Raw genomic sequence first — 17,649 nt, forward strand, 5'->3', positions numbered from 1 at the left:
CCGTGAGGGATGAGACCACAGTGGTAACCACTACGCCACCATTGCCTCATATAATGAATTAGATACTTATTCTACAATCTTTCCTGATAAGAGTTTATTATCAGTACACTACAAAGAAATAATTTCTAAACCAGTGAAATATTCTTGAGTCTAGGCAAACCTATCTTTAAATCCATAAAATAATGTAAATCCACAAATTTACATTTATGGCATTTTGTAGACAATGCCTTAACCACTCAGCTACCCCGCCCCGGAATTTAAGATTATTAAAACATTTTTCACTATCTATAATTCCACTATCTAAATTACCACAATTCAAATATAAGATTAGTAAGCCTATTTCTAGTCAAGTGTTATTAAGTGCTATTGGCAAATAATTAAATATTATTAATGATTAATTAATGAAATAATTAATGAAATAAATGTAACAAGCGAATAGTTTTACCCTGCAGTTTTAGTAACTTCTGACTTAAAACAAGATTTATATTGATATTTATATATATATATATATATATATATAATTTGTTGTCATTTTATTTTAAGAAATTATATAAAGCAAAAGGTTTCCTCCGGGTACTCCGGTTTCCTCCCACAGTCCAAAGATATGCAGGTTAGGCTAATAGGCGTTCCCAAATTGCCCGTAGTGTGTGAATGAGTGTGTGAGAGTGTGTACAGTATGTGTGTGTGTGTGTGCCCTGCGATGAATTGGCACCCTGTCCAGGGTGTACCCCGCCTCGTGTCCTGAGTCTTATGAGATAGGCTTCAGGTCCCCGTGACCCTGAATACAGGATAAAGTGGTATAGACGATGAGTGAGTGAGTGAGTGAGTGAGGGAGGGAGGGAGGGAGGGAGTGAGTAGATAGCAAAAAAATTGCAAAATAATTTTTCTTTTAGGAAATCAAATTTCCAAAAACTAGCAAAATTACATTATACTTTCAATTATGACATTTTTCGCTTTCTGTTTTAGTAACATTTGACTAGAGATAAGCTTCAATAAACTTTTTTTTGTTTTTTTGTAATTAGAAATAGTTTTATAATCAATTTTTGAATATTTTACTTGCTAAGATGCTACAGTATCATTCTTTGCAGTATAATATTACTTTAGACAACTTTTCTCCTCTTACCGTACTGTATGTTCCGGGACTCACGATAAGTGCTAGTAATTAAATCCTACATACGATTTGTCACACCATCTTTTTTAGCACACCAGACAGACGTGTTTGTACACAGTCTAGACCAACATGTGCAATGTGCAACTCTGACCTGTAAGATGTTAGGACCACTGTGAGTAATAGGAGTGAGTTAAAACTCTTCCATAAAAGAAAGTAAAACACACAAGGGTCACAGAAATAGCTTTAGTTCAAAAGCAAGAACTGATTTCCATTAGTCTGTGTTTATTGAATATTTTATTATAGGTCTGGTCAGTGTTAAATTATTTCAGTAAGGGTTTTCCTTTCTTTAATGGAAGTGTACAGTCAAATTCCTCCTCGTGTGTCGCTCTCTACGAAATTTACTTGTATCTCCTGTGCAGTGAGGTTAAACTTGGACTGTACAGTATATACAGTATAGTATTGTACTAATGTATGTCAGGTTAACTGGATGTCAGCTTCAAATTGTCTGAACATCTCATATTTCATTATTTTTCTGTGCCACTAACTAATTAATTTAGTTAAATGTTAAAACCTATATTGTCGCCTTGCACCGCCAGGGTCCGGGTTCGTTTCCCGTCTCTCTGTGCACAGAGTTTGCATGTTCTTCCCATGCTTGGTGGGTTTCCTCTGGGTACTCTGGTTTTTCTCCCACAGTCCAGTTTAGGCCAATTGGCGTTCCCAAATTGCAGATAGTTTGTGAATGTGTGTGTGTGCCCTGCGATGGATAGGCACCCCGTCCGGAGTGTACCCCTCCTCGTGCCCTAAGCCTCCTGGGATAGGCTTCAGGCCCCTCCGCAGTGCCCTGTGTACAGCAGGATGTGGTGCACTGGGGGTTCTGGTGCCCTTTTATCACAGCCACCATTGACAATTTCCGGTGATTTGTGTTGAATGGTGTTGTCTGTAGGATCGGGACCGACAGGCTTGTCTTTGGTACACATGGGCATGGGTGAGCCTTTGGTATCCGTGATCCTGTCACCAGTTTCCTGGTGCATAATTGGCCATTAAGGTTGTTCACTTAACCTACGGTATCAGTGATCATGACTGTATGGCTGATCAGTGTATGCTTAAACCCTTCCAGGCCTTTGAGCCCCTTTAGTGTGAGAAGTTAAAAAATACTGGAAAATCTTGAATCTGGAGTAAACATTGTGGATTTTATGAAAACATAATAAAACTTAAAGTTTAATAAAACATCTGGATTTCAGAAAAGACCCTTTATGATGATTTCTGTTCAACTACGATGAAACTGAATTGAATTAATTCGGTAACGTAGTAGTTTCCAGTCTAAATGAATAACAACAGAACTTTTTTTTTTTTTTTTTTTCGTTTTAAGCTTTATTTCTCAACTTAAAATAGTATTGGCGCCCTTGTTCTTTTTACTGGATGCATTTATGAATAATACATTTGTGGAATTACTATTTGTAAGTCCTGGAGTGATTCCATCACTGTGTGAATTGTATGCTAATTTCTTCTAGATTTGAAGTGTGTGTGTGTGAATGTATATGTATATAAAATAAAAAAAAGAGTTTATTCCCGCCCAGTCCGTGTTGAGTATCTCTCTTTTCTGAACGTGAGAGGACACGCAGGGTTGTTGTGTTCATCATGGTGTCAGCTATGTGGAGCAGCAGGGGAGGTCAGCTATACCTTGGCTGCTTCTTCCCAGAGATCCATCGATTGGCTCTCCCCTTCTCCCTCTCCTCTCCCCTCCCTCCCTGCACGGACAAGGGCGACGTGAGGGTGACCCTCACGCACCAGCTTGTTGATCGCGTTTTCTTCTGTGCACTTAACAGGACGTCGCGTTCGGCTCAGGTCTTTCTGCATCTCCTCTTACTCCTCGGTCTCGTGTAACACGGCGCTGACCACACACAGCCTCGAGTGCCACATTCACAGGGAGCGTTCCTTGGGCAGATAAACAGTACACAGCCACACACTACTGTTGTCAGTCGTGATGCAAAACACCAGATGTGTTTTTTTTCGGTAGTGTATAATCAACCATGTTCGAGGAGGAATGTGTTTCTCATGATACTGTATGTCTCACCACACCAGGTTAGTACTGCTATACTGACGATGTAGAGGATTGTCACCTACAGTGGCTTCATTTTCAGATTTATGTAACAAAAAAATGAATATTTTTACATTTTAATATATCATAAGGTGCTTTATTCTTCGTATACCGCAACGATTTATCAATCTGAATTCTAGTGATATTCAAAGTTGCAAAAATCGAAAAAAAAAATTTCGCCTAAAGAACTAAAATTTGACGAGAAATTTGCCTCGGCAGACAAAGCAGTTCCATCATACGAGTGCTCGAACCGAGCCGACCAATCAACAGCTTAGTTGTGGGAGCCATCCAAAACTTGAAAAAAGCCAAGCGAAGTAAGTTTTACATTTACGTTTTATTAGTTACGTTTATTTTATTTTATTTTTTGGCATCTCGTGCAAGATTTAGTGAAGACATAGCACCATGGGGTTCAAGAATTTTAGCAAGGACGGTAGCAAGAAGAAAACAATCCTTTTTGATCAGTTTCGTTTTTAAAGCATCACCTTATTGATGTGCCAAGAAGCACAGGTTAAGTCAGGTCTATTTATTTCATCTTTTACTTTATTTACTGTACATGTCTTTTCGAAATGTTTTGATTGTTTTTATACGCAAAATATCCTTATAGTGTTGGAAATTGGGCTTCTGGTAGAACACAATCTCATCAGTGACGTCATTATCGCCATCGTCAGTGCTGTCTGTCTTCTTTGGAGTCTGGACGGGGAGAGCAGTCGTTCCCGGGTACGGTACAAATCGATCGTGCCTAGTGTGAATGCGCCCTTGATCACTGATTACACTCACCTGGAACAAGTTACCAGACCAATATAGATAAGCACACCAATGCAATGCACTGAATGCAACATGAAGTGTGGTTTATTGGCTTATGCGCTGAGGCCTTGAGTATATTTATTTCCATACTATGTTTGGTTTTAACCCAAACCGAATTCCCTGCAACCGCAATCATCTGTGCTACATGACGTCCAAGAAGTCCTAGATTATACCGAAATGTCGACTATACAAATGCCGGTCAGTGAGCTGCTGCTGTCAAGGAAATATTGTAGAAGAATGAGATGAGAACTTTTATTAACCTGTGGTTCAAGAATGAACCAACAACTTTTGACCAATCAGGGTAAAGTGTTGATAAAAAGGTTTATCTACAAACCCCTTTAAAGGTCACCTTTAGCTTTAACCTCCTCTACCCATTATACTGTATGTGGCTTTTCTCTTTTTTAAAATGTCTTCTTTACGCCTGGATTGGGACATCTCTCTCTCTCTCTCTCTCTCTCTCTCTCTCTCTCTCGTTCGTTTAGCCACATTTATAAAACTCTCACCTTTCACGCAGGATGCATTGCAGCACTCTGTACCTGCCTCTGTATGGCATCGGAGGATGATGCTCCTACTGTATGTAAGAGTCTAAGAACAGCTCATGTGCAACCAGTACAAATGATGAAAAATGACCCAGTATATAAATCAATAGGTTGTAATATAGAGTCCTTACCAGCTTTATTTATTTATTTATTTATCTAAACTTCTGTATAATAAAGGGTTTTACAGTACTTCTGTTATTTTATCCTGAACACAAGAGTTATGTAGGGGCCTTTAGTACTGCGGAATAGTGTTATAATAACATGACTACTATTATAGAATATCGCATTCGCTTAAAAAAAAAAATAGAATCCTCGCTTGCATATTAATGTGCGTTTTAATCAAACGGTTGGCTTGATTACTGCTAAAAATGATTTACTCACCGCTGTTATTGCTAGCTCTTTTTAGCCCGGTCCTAAAGGCTTCATTCGATCCTGGCGTTTACAACTCATCATTAAAGATTAAACGGCACGAGGAGAGTGCAGTAGATAAGATGAGGCAATTAGCAAATATGTTGTGCACTCTCTGATTTCCCTCAAGTCGAACTCGCGCTCTTCGCTAGCACGTTAAGGTTGGCTGTTTCACGCACATACAAAGGAAGTGTAACATTTGCATTTGCAACTCTGGTGTGTCATGGAGCTCCGGAGCTACGGTGTGTAGAAGAGCGCTTTGAGGTCGGTGTCGAGGAGCTGAGAAACCATAAAGGCTTTGAAACTGGCGCGTGGGTCGGGAAAGCTCGGGAACGACAGTGTGGGTTGTGAGGAAATGGGGTTTGTGAAGTCGGTGTCTGGAACACTCGAAGAGAAGAATTATGTGTCCGAGTCGCAGCAGGGACAAAAAACAAGCATTGCATTAGCGAAACACGTCTGTACCAACATTACCTTAAAAAAAAAAAAAAAAAAAGGATGGGGGGACAAAAAGGCGGATGGAAGCGTCTTCTGTTTGTCTGTCCTGTAATGCTAGAGAAGTTAGTTGTCGTATGACATACAGTATACCGTACAATAGAATTTTCCTTTGGGGTAACCTTGAGGTATTGACTTGATTCACATAACGTGTCTCTAATCCAGGCCAGCTCAACCCTCGAGCTGCTCTGTAGTGCCCCATTGCTTTATCACTGGTGGAGACTCGAAACAGGTTCGACACTGCTGGCTTTGTACTTTTCCCATAATGAAATTGTTCACTGTAGTGTTTGAAAATTTTTCCTTTTTTTTTTGCCACATTTTTTATAGGATGGGGGTTCAAGTCAAACCAGGACTTGAGATCAAACTGATTGACATTTACTTCAAGCACCGTATGGTGATGAGCTCCAGTTAAACATTTAAAAGGTGCAAATATTTTAAAGAAGGCCTTACGTCTGTGAATGACCTCAGCCAAGGTTGCTCTGGGCCGACTGCAGTCGTTCACGTGAACGTTCATCAAGTGGAGCGCCTTATCCTTGGAAATGGACAGACAACTAACTACAGCCAACTTGCTGAAGAGGAACATCTGTCAGTGGGAACTGTAACACAATCGTTCTCCAGCACCACTTGCAAGTTAAAAGAACTCGGCTGGGAGTTACTCCCACTTCCCCCAGTTACGAGCCATTTCCACATGTTTGAGCCAGTAACAGAGTTCCTGGGGGGCCAGCGTTTCAAATGTGAAGCCAGCAGTTCGATCGCGTTGGTATCCAAGCACTAGTGAAACACTAGGATAAGTGTATTAGTGTAGGCGGGGATTAGATTGAGAAATCCTGGTTTGAATAGAGTCCAGGATTGACTTGTAGATTTCCACTCTATGAGATGTTTGTGATCTCAGATTTGCTTTCTTACAGAAGAATTTCTTTTGGAATGTGGCTTGATTGTGCATTGCTGTACGTCACGTTTGTGCATTCAGATTTGTAAAATTGTAGACACTATGTTTCTCCATTTGCTAGTTTAACTAATCGTGTTAGTCAGAATGCAGCATCCTGAGCAGAGCATGATGTTAACTGCTCGGTTTGGTGTAAGTGAGCCCCAGAGCACTGTGGACTAAACCCTTACTAATGCCTTTACAGTATCTCAGATCTACAGAGAACCTTCTTGAGCATTTCGATTCATGCTCTGGTGTGTTTGTGTCGCTCTGCAGTTATGCCACTGAGCCAGTAGTTTAGTTTAGACAATAGTTTTTCTGTACCACTGTGTTTCTAAGCCTTTTCACCACTCTCAGGTGAGTTGTTTTGGTGTACTGCAAAAAATGAGGAATGAACCTGAGCGGATTATGTTGGAGCTGATAGATTGTAAACTGAAATACTCTCAGACGTCCAATCTGATCTTTGTGGCGATCTCTCGCCAATTATTTCCTGGTATTTGGCAGCCTTTCTAATGTGGCTAAGATGAATCATACAAGTGTACATATTTACGGACTTCTTCGGTTAGTATCTTCTAGATTTAGTCCATGTTCATTCAACTCAGAACTCAAAGAAGTGTAAAAAAAGAAGCCGGAATTGCGATGCTACTAGGTGGGCCAATCCAATCCTAGTCAATCCCATCCAGTCCTTGCAGACTCAGGCTACGGAGTAGGCTTTAGCATAGGCTTTGGCATTGACCAAACTGGTAAAACTAATACCCTAATATCCTGGAAACAGTTTGACATTTTTTAAAACGTATATCCTGTTATACAGAGAGGCTGATGCAGAAGTTCATTCATCTGTTTTCATGCATTACTGGATTACTCTCTGCTCTCATGCACATTCTCATTTTTGCACCCGTACCGTTTGTTCACGCACTTCCTTTTTCTTCCAGAAGCCCTTGACATTTATAAAGGTTGAAAGACAAAGCAGTCTCATGCCCTGATAAGGGCGCGGTTGCCCCTGCCAGAATGCAAAAAAGCTTTCCGAATAAAATGATGAGACATCAAATGTTCTGTCCAGCAGGAGAGCAAAAGGTACCCAGCATATTCCTCATGAAGAGAGCAAAGGGCTGTCCATTGGTTTGTCCAGCAAGAGAGGAAAGATGTGTGAACCATTCTTTGTACCAGGAGATCAAAAACAGATATCTATGATTTTCAAGAGCAGGAGAGCAAAGATAGGTCCAGCATTCTATCAAGCTGGAGATCAAAGATGTGTCCAGCATTCTGTCAAGTGAGAGGTTAGAAAATATGTGCATACCTCACAGCAGGAGGACAAAGACATGTGCAGGATTTTCTCCAGCAGGAGGACAAAAATATGTCCATCCCTCTCCTTAGCAGGACAGGAAAGACATGTTTAGCATCCTTGTCAGCGGAAGGACAAAGACATGCCTAACATTCTCTCCAGCAGGAGGACAAAAATATGTCCATCACTCTCTTTAGCAGAACAGGACAGACATGTCTAGCATTCCTTTTAGCAGGAGGACAAAGACACGTCTAGCATTCTTTCCGGCAGGAGGACAAAGACATGTCTAAAATTCTGTGCAGCAGGAGGTCCATCATTATTTACAGCGGGAGAGCAAAAAGATGTCCAGCATTTTCTTTAACATAAGATCAAAGAGATATCCAGCCTTCTTTCCAGCAGGAGGACAAAAACAGAACCAGTATTTTCTTTAGTAGGAGATCGATGAGATGTATAGCACTCTCTATAACATAGGGACAATGTGAGTTCTAACACTATGGGCAAGAGCATAAAGACAGGTCCAGCAGTCTCTACAACAGGAGGTCAAAGAGATATCCAGGATTCTTTTCAGCAGGAGATCAAAGGCATGTCCAGCATTCTTTAGAGTACGGAAAGCAAAAGGATGTCCATCATTGCGAAAGGATGAGGTCTAAGTAAGGGGGCAGGACAAGCTGAACAAGATTTTTTATTTCCTTCCCAGCAGGAGAATAATTGAAATCCAGGGAATAGTGAAATCCAGGAAAATTTTTCTTTAGCTGGCATGAGATGACCCTCTCTGCCAATGGAAGAAGAGACTCATCCAGAACTTTCTCCAAATGGTATTAGATTAGGAAGAGACATTTACAATAATGTTTTCTTCAGATGGAAACAAATGACGAAAAGGAAGTCCAGCACTTTATCCAGAAGGTGAAGAAAAAGTTGTTTCAGACAGAAAGGGTAATTGTTTGTGGTCCACATGTTGCTCTAGTTAGCAAACATTTTCTTTGTTACCTTTACAAGAGATTCGGGAGCAAGCACGCCACGCGTGCCCGACTCATATAAACGGGTATAATCCAAATAAAACCGGAAAAGGTAATAAGGCTCCAAGTCATAAAGTGATGAAAACAAGAACAATCGAGACCTGCTTACTGCAGAAGCTCTTGCATAAGCATTAATATCTGAATGTATTATTTAAAACAGATGGTGTGGATGTTACATCATCCCTATAAAAAAAAATATCAAGCGTTAATACAAAACAGTGATGACTGTTTTGATAGAGAAGGCACTTTTTTTGGGGAGGGTTAATTTTGTTAACAAGGCTAGGGGAAAATCTGCTGACATGCACCCTGCAGACAGGAACACCTGGCATTCGAATGAGACTGCAGCCTTAGAAAATCTTACTGAAAAGAAAGAAAAGAACGAAAGAAGTAAACAACACCTCCGTGTCTGTCTTGCTTTGGATCTCTTGGCATCCGCGCGTTTTCTCGTCTCGCTCTGCCATGCTTTAATAACGTGGAGCAGACATGGAGTGTTAAGATGATGAATTTCAGTCTGACTTCCAGGATTATCTTCCAATAAGGAAGTGAGTGCTGAGCCAATATTAGCCTGCGCCGAGCATTGTTTTACCCAGGAGCGGGTTGCCAGGGAAACGTTATATAATCAGATGGTAGATGATGCCCCCAGCTGACGGGGTGATGGAGATGAGGATGGAGATGCTGCATTCTTCTTGTTATGTTCTCTCTTCTGTGGCTGTGCGAGAGCACTGCGACGTCGGGAAATGAGCTTCACCGGCAACATTTATCATGGAAGCATTGCTGTATTCCTTTTTTTTAAATAAATTAATTCACGTATGTAAAATTAAACTGTTTAATTATTTCAATAGCACTTGATCTTAATGTGTTACACATTGCTACCGTATGTAATATCCATCAATAGCTCAAGAGTAAACTGTTAGTGATGAGTAATGCATCATATCTCGTCTCATCAATGGCATATTAATGGTATGGAGCGGAATATTATGCATACACACACACATTTGGAGCAGATAGGCAGCTGCATGTATGATGGATGATGATATGCTAAGTTTCTTCCAAAGTTAAGCTCTGCAAAACAGAAATATATGCATATATAAGACTAAATTTGCAGGTCTGCATGATCTTCTTGAGTTTTGATTTGGACAGTTTGTCCATCTTTTACTTTCTCCTTACAATTCATTTTCGCGTTTGCGAAAGGTTTGGAAGGTTCAGCAGAAATTAATATCAGATCCAGATGTTTATTTTGTGTAATCACCTGAAAAGCTGTGTGTCACTGATAGGTTGCATGAATCTACAGTCTGGGCTAAAAAGATCATACTGTAGATCAACCCTCAACATTTTTCATACTATTACACTATGTGGACAAGGGTATTTGGCCAAGCCTGTAAATTATTAAATTCAGGTGTTTCAATCAGGCCAATGGTTATTGGTTCAGCATACCCAAGACATCTTGGGCAATGCTATGCTTACAACTGTGGTGCAACAATTTGGTGAAGGCCCTTTTCTATTTCAACATGTGCCCCTGAGCCCTGACCTCAACTCCATCGAGCACCTTTGGGATGAACTGGAACGGAGATCGTGAACCAGGCCTTCTCGTCCAACATCAGTGCCTGACCTCATTAATGCTTAATTTAAGCCATATACACTACTGCACAGTAAATTCTTTCTTTGCATATCCCAGCATAACTGGGGTCAGCGCCCCTGGAGCAGATAGGGTCTTGCTCAAGGGGCCAAACAATAGCAACCTGGTGGAGCTGGGGCTCAAATCCGCCGACCTTCCAGTCAGTAACTCAGAGCCTTAGCCCTCTGAGCTACCACTGCCCTGGAATGGGCATAGAAAAACTCCAAAATCTTGTGGATGGCCTTCCAAGAAGAGTGGCAGCTCTTACTGTATACCTGCAAAAAGGGGACCTACTCCATATTGAAATATATTGTATTTGAATACAATGTCATGTTGCCCTGGTGACAAATTCATAAATGAGGAAATAAGCAGAACAAACACAGCCTGTACAGGTGCCATAAATGGAAAATCTAGCTATGGAGACCGAAACTGTTGGACTTTTTTTACATGGAGGTCTATGGGGATTGACTCACTTTTGGAGCCAGTGGTGGTCATTAGAGGAACGGCACTTTTGGCACTTCCTCATTGGAATGTCAGTTTTTCAGAACCGGAGGTTACTGCATGTTCAGGTCAAACAGTTATAAAGTACTATATATTCCTTTTTTAAAAGCTTCGAATTATCATTAACACTGGTTTTGTTGACAGGCGATCACTTTATGTTCGAGAGACATTGGACATGGGATACTAATGCATTTGGCACACCTGGTTATTTTTTGTCCCTTTTTCCAATTGGGATTTCTGAACTCTGATATAACCTTATGGGACCACAGATGTGTATGTAGTTGGTTGAGACCCGATCGGACCTTATACAGAGCATCCATGTACTATAGTATTGCGCTGTTGTGAAAAAACAACGTGAAACTAAAACTGGAAGAGAAAAGAGGCTGATGATTCTGTAATATATAAATGTTTTGGGTTTAACAATACTCAACCCTTTTTTTTTTACTTCTTTTGCTGCCATGATTTACTCATTTCGCCTCAAAACTGTCAAAATGAATATATCTCATTTTGCCATCAAATTCTTCATTTGTTAACAGCAAATGATTTGATATGGCATTAAAAAAATGAAATGTAAAACACATATTTCTTGACTTTTTATACCAGCAGGTTCTCATCTCTTGTTCTCCAGACATGTTTGTCCTCACACTAACTACTGCACATGTCCGCTTATATCTCCTCCAGGTGCTGATCTAGGAGGTCTGTTAGATTTGGAGACTCTCTATGAAGGAGTAGAGCGGAGCGTCAACCAGAGCCGGAGATCTCGTCGCCAGTCTCCCGAGCGGGCCTACAACATCGAGGTGCTGCTCGGGGTCGACGATTCGGTGGTGCAGTTCCATGGAACGGACCGCGTCGAAAAGTATCTGCTTACGCTTATGAACATTGTGAGTGCTTAAACTTTTCAGTTTCAGAGTCTGATTTAATCTAAGTTTTGTAGTACATTCATTTATTTTTATTTTTAAGAATGTAGCCTAAAGAATCATTGGAGCTTTAGGTGCAGTTTAGTACTGTATTGCTACGGTTAATGCTTAACACTATTATCATCGTTTACCTGCACAACAGCGTACAATGAATGAGTTTACTGTTCATAGTTACTGCTTAACTACTAACAATTAATAGTTGTGCAACCAATCCCATATCTGCATTACAGCGGTATAACCTTGGATGAGTGTGTTGATAGAGAGAGCCTATGCTATGAGAAGCCTTTTGAGCGTTTGAGAAGGGGATTATTTTTTTTTTTATTGTGCAGAATCACAAATCACTTAGGCACTTAGTGCTGGGCGTTTCACTAGGGTTGGGATACCATCAAGGCGGAAAGTTTTTTCACTACTCCTAAGCCATGATTGGACTACCTGCTGGCCTCCCAGGAACCCCTTTAATGCTCTGAACATGTGGAAATGGCTTGGAGGGACGTCAGGTATGACCCCCAGCCGAGTTTCTGTAATGTTTAAGTGGTGTTGTGAATCGATTGTGTGTATAGTTCCCACAGACAGATGTGTCTCTGCAACAAGTTTTTTTCAGCAGATTTTCAAGGATCTGGTTTCCCACTTGCTGATTGCTCACAGTAATGACTGCAATGGGCTACCGATCGTCATTTACACCGGTTAAATGTTTTACTTCCGTTAAGAGTCTCATCACCATACTGTGCTTAAAGTCGTCAGTTTTACACCTTCATCCACAAGAAATTTCATCATCCAAAGTCTTATCTGAGTTGCACGCCCCTTGTTGAATGATCAACGTTTCCAGTTGACCCATCGTTATTATCATCATCGTTCCTCTTCCTTCTGCTCACAGCTTCGGCCCGTTCAACATCGACTGCAGTTGTGTATTGTTTCATCAATGTCCATGTAAAACTAGTCCTTGTGGTGCCATTGCAATTTGTGTCAGCATGCATGTGTTGGCTCACAGCAATTACTTGTGTTCCTCTGTTTCTTTGTTTCTAGTGTGTCTTTAGATTTCAGAGGAAAGACTCTGTTTTGCTTTTGGTCTTGTCTGTCTCTTTCAATATGCAGTTTCATGTATAGCAAAGATAACCATATCAACCTTCCTGTTTGCAAACATGATTATGTTTCATCTGTTATCAGGGAAGCGAACGCAGACATGCAAGAAGTAAACAGACACCCAGACACTTGGTTTATTATAAAATATACGCACATTTGTAAGCAAAGAAGATTAAGCTATTAATGCATTCATAGTTTATTTGATGCTTTAGGATCAACAACTGGCCTAGGTATCGAAGGAGAGGGTCCAAGAGATGAAGTCGACTTTCAAGAGACCTAGGGTGGGAAATGTTATTTCAGGATTCCTGTCCATTTGACTAAATAATCTGGTCTCTTTAAAGTCCTCAGTTCTAGGCGTGCTTATAGCTGGATCTACTCCTGGCTGAAAAAGAAGGACTTAAACAGTAGTCACGATAATGGCAACCAATGGCGATCTCAGTGTATACATTTTGACATCAAGACATCAAGCGCAGAGAGTCTTAACCGCAATAACGCGTTCTGTAAAAGTTTTACAGAAGACATGCTCAGCCTCTGATTCGGTTGTGAAATACTCGCGAACATACTTTATGATAGTCCGTATCGTTGAACGGCCGGCTTTAGAGCAGCAGCGATCAGTATCGTAACTCTTTGTGAAGATAAAGACGGCGGAAGAGGAAGAGGAGTTAGTAAGGATAACTAAGCTAACGTTAGATTACTGACATTACAGCAATGTGTAGCATCTTTGGCGTTAAAGTAATATGGCTAAATTAGCATAATTAATACTTTTTTTCTAATTGTAAAGGTGCTCCAGCGTTATACACTGCTGAATACGGACTCGTTTACTTTCATGTATTTATTCAGTGTATGTGATATTCAGATGTTTTTTTATCAATATGTATGAATTTGCAGTGTTTAAATTAGCATCGTCTGTTTTCGTTTCTTAGCGAATCATACATTTTCACATTTTGACGCCTCACGTTCGCTGTTTCCGCCGGATTGTTCGCAGCTCTCCCCTACGGGGTGATGTAAGCGTCTGGCAGTTGTAGGTCAGAGGCTTTGTACCATGTGGCCTGAGGTGACAGTAAGCCAGAGGAAATACGGTTCAGAGAGGAAAGCTCGTTCATCTGCTCCTCCATCCAATCCATCCTTTAATCTCTCCAAATTAAACAGCACAGCCAGAGAGTTGAAGAGAGAAAGACAAAGAGAGAGAGAGAGAGAGAGAGAGACACAGATAGACAGAGAGAGAGAGAGAGAGAGACAGGGAGATGTGTGTTTGTTTGTGTGTGTGTGTGTGTGTGTGTGGTATAATGAGAGACACCAGTAGTGTTTAGATGACTTCCTCTCCTGTAATAACCTGGAAAAAATCTGGAAAATGAATGTAAAACATACTTTTTTATTTTACCACCCACCACTGATGACCCCCCCCCCCCCCCCTCCTCTGTCTGTATACTTTTACCAGGAGGCAACTAAGAAACTCAGGAACTCAGTAAACTAGCATTAAAAGAAAAGAAAAAAAAAAAAACCAAAACATACATGTACATCATTACAGGAACTCGGCTGAAGTTATTGTCACATCCCGCGCACAGTCCTGACCTCGCTCCACATGTTTGGGCTGTTACTGGAGTTCCTGGGAGGCCAGCGTTTCTGACATGAAGCAGGCAGTTCGATCATGGCTCCGGAGGAATCTCTCTACCTTAATGGTGTCGGAGCTCTAGTGCGACACTGGGATAAGTGCGTTAGTGCAGCAGGAGGTTATATAGAGAAATAAAGGGAGTTTTTACTCTTATAGCTTAGTGTTCTGTTATTCTGTACACTTAAAAGTCCCGGTTTGACTTGAACAACTGTCATGCTCTTTTTTTTTTTTTTTTTATCAATTTGAGTTATCTTTAATGTTTGGATTTATATGTTGTTTATTTCTAAGAAACTTTGTGCCACCTTTTTAAAAATGTAATTTCTTTTCTTGAAGCCGCTAAAGTATCTCGTCTCTTTGCGTTTTTATTTATTATTATTATTATTATTGTTATTACTTTTAATCCCCGAGAACGGAGAATTCAGATTCTGCATTCCACGTAAATGACTGAAAAGCCGTAGCAGAAATATAAAGATATTGTTCCCGGCGCTCTCTCCCACGCAGCGGCACTTTGTTTCTGAACGTTGACTCTTTTTATTTTGGAGAGCAGGGCTTCCTCATGCGGTGCTTAGAAAGAGGAAATAAAAGGGAAGGTGATGAGAGGTTGGAGCGGGGTGCTGCTAATGCTTACCCCTGCCTCTCAGTGTGTGTGTGTGTGTGTATGTGTGTGTGTGTGTGTGTTATGGGGTTGACGTTGTTTGATCTGTCTGTACTGTTTTTGTGCTCTCAGGGTTGTTCCATGTGTGTGTGTAAGTGTGTGTGTGTGTGTAAGTGTGTGTGTGTTTTTGAGGTGGGTTTTAAGGTTCTTTGTGTGTGTAGGTGTGTATGTCTGTGTGTGTGTGTGTTGGGGTTGAGGTTCTTTGATCTGTCTGTATTGTTTTTTTGTGCTCTCAGGCGGTGTGTCTGTCTTTCTGTCTGTGTGTGTGTGTGTGTTATGATGTTTAATATGTGTGTGCCGTATTTTGTGCTCCCAGGATTGTATGTGTGTGTGTGCGTGTGTGTGTATATGCTTGTTTGACATTGAGCATTCTGACTTTTTTCATGGACTGATGATATTCACTTCTCTGTGTGTGTGTGTGTGTGTGTGTGTGTGTGTGTGTGTGTGTGTGTGTTTGTAATTAAAAGAAGTGATTTGGTTATCGAGCTCGAGCTCAGGGTTCAGGAACAGACCCAGACGTCATTCACAGACGTTAATCATGATGTGAGTGAAAGGTCCTCAGCAAGGCAGAAAAAAATTCTTTTGTATATGTCTGTCTAGTGGCGTGTATGACCACAGGTGGTGTGTGTGTGTGTGTGTCTGTTTATTTTGTCCAATCTCAGCGTAGGAGTCGGTTCGAATGGCAGGGAATCAGAGCGGTGACCCGCGTAGCCCTGAACCCAAACATCCCAGGGCCGAAGATCAGGTTTATTGGAATGATGAAGAATCGATGACATGAAAGTGGAGGTTTAAGTGCACCCAAGATGCATTTCAATAGATTCAGATCTGATTATTAAAGACACTTCAGGAGGCGTTTTAGTCAGACGATAGTCTAAAAGTGAAATCCATCCATCTTTTCAGCTCGTAATTAACATCAGAGTTTCCTCCTAATGCGATTTCAGTGAAGGCGATCTTTCTTCTGGTCAGGGCTGTGGTGGATTTTGGGGCTGTCCTGGGAACACTGGGTGTGAGGTGGTGGGCTGGGAGGGTTGTAGTGGTGGCTCAAACAGTTAAGCCTCTTGGGGGGTCCAAGTTGCCGCTGTTGAGCCCCTGAGTAAGGCACTTAACCCTACGTGCTCCGGGGCGCTGTATCAGGCCTACACTGACTCCAGCCTCATAACTGGGAAAAAAAATAACAATAATTTCATTGTGCTGTAAGGGTTCAAATGACAAATAACTGACTCATAATCTCAATAGGACCTGGTTGGGACGCTGGTTCTCGTGAGGTTGTGGCTCTTATTGCTCTTCTATTCTATTATGTAGACTATATTGTTGGCATTAATTAATGATGTGCCCTTAGTGCAAATGGCACTTTTGGAGTGGCAGCCATGCGTACATCATAAAATGACTCATGATTAATACAGTCATCCTTTGGCTATGTTACTTAGCCATATGGGCCAGTTTGGATGGTACTTTCAGAGAAGAAATGTTAAAACGGTTAATTAAACAAGCAAAAAAATATATATATACAGTATATGTAAAGTGATACTTAACAGGTATTAAACTCTTTATTGGTGTTTATCGTGTAGCAGTTATTAAATATTTCTTGCCCTCTGTATATATCGCCATCTGCATTCGATACAAAACTGACACCAGTCTCAACCACCGCAAGGGACCTTCGGGGAGTTTCAAGCTTCGACGTTCAAGCCCTCCGACGTTCATGACGGAGCTACTTCATTACTCCCGTCCTGTCAGCGGATCAGTAACGAATGAGTAACGGATCACAAACCTTCACGCTCAGCACTAATTGTGTGAGCTGCGTCTCGGGCGATATTAATTGCTTCCTCCGTATTAGTGTGCTCCGGAGTAAACAAGGCGTGAGAGGGGAGGCCATTATGTGATCAGCTCTTTGTAGACACGTTGTTCTGGAGCTGAAATGTCAGACAGGTAATAATAGTCCGAAATGTCAGGTGAAAATGGCAGACATTCAGTAATAAGGCGGTGAGAACGTGGACCGTGTGCAAGCGCTGCAGTGGCGTGTTCCTCCATCATATTAAAGAACAAGAACAAAAAAAAAAAAAAAAGGATGGGACAACGGAGGAAAAGTAGGAGGTCGAGAGGTTCTGGAGGAATTACACCTAAGCTCTGCGTTATGTAGCAAGTCATTTCTGTTTTGCTCTTTTTCTTCATTGCTTTGCTGTCTCCTGCGTGCCGTTTGGAGATACACCGATCAGCCGTAATATTAGGATCGCTGAACAAAATTGATCACCAATTATACAAGAGTAAACTGTTGATAGGATCATGGGAACCCAAAGTTCATCCATTGCTTGTGGGGACCAAAGAGATGCACATCCGATCCCACAGAAAAGCCAATGCGGTACAAATCACCAAAACGAGCCAGGGGTGGCCACGATAGAAGAGTACCAGAACACCCAGTGCACCACAGCCTGCCATGCACTGGGTCAACAGGCAAACTCCCCAGATCCCAATCTGATCAAGCATCCATGTACTGTAATGCACCAGACAAACAAGTCTGGCCCACACCCCCCAAAGGATCCACTGGCAACATTCTGGTACCGGACACCATATCACACCCCCGGGGGCTCGGTGGAGCC

General features: G+C 41.3%; 1 protein-coding gene across 3 annotated transcripts in view; it reads left to right on the forward strand.

Annotated features, from left to right (window-relative positions):
- The window catches only part of LOC128531732 (A disintegrin and metalloproteinase with thrombospondin motifs 2-like), a 141,421-nt gene that overhangs the window by 87,660 nt on the left and 36,112 nt on the right, over window positions 1-17,649 (forward strand). For all 3 annotated transcript variants that reach the window (XM_053505843.1, XM_053505842.1, XM_053505844.1), the window contains one exon: window positions 11,473-11,672. In XM_053505843.1, the coding sequence (XP_053361818.1) occupies window positions 11,473-11,672 (200 nt within the window). The remainder of the gene's footprint in view (window positions 1-11,472; window positions 11,673-17,649) is intronic.

The sequence above is a fragment of the Clarias gariepinus genome, chromosome 10 (assembly GCF_024256425.1).
Source record: "Clarias gariepinus isolate MV-2021 ecotype Netherlands chromosome 10, CGAR_prim_01v2, whole genome shotgun sequence".
NCBI lineage: Eukaryota > Metazoa > Chordata > Actinopteri > Siluriformes > Clariidae > Clarias > Clarias gariepinus.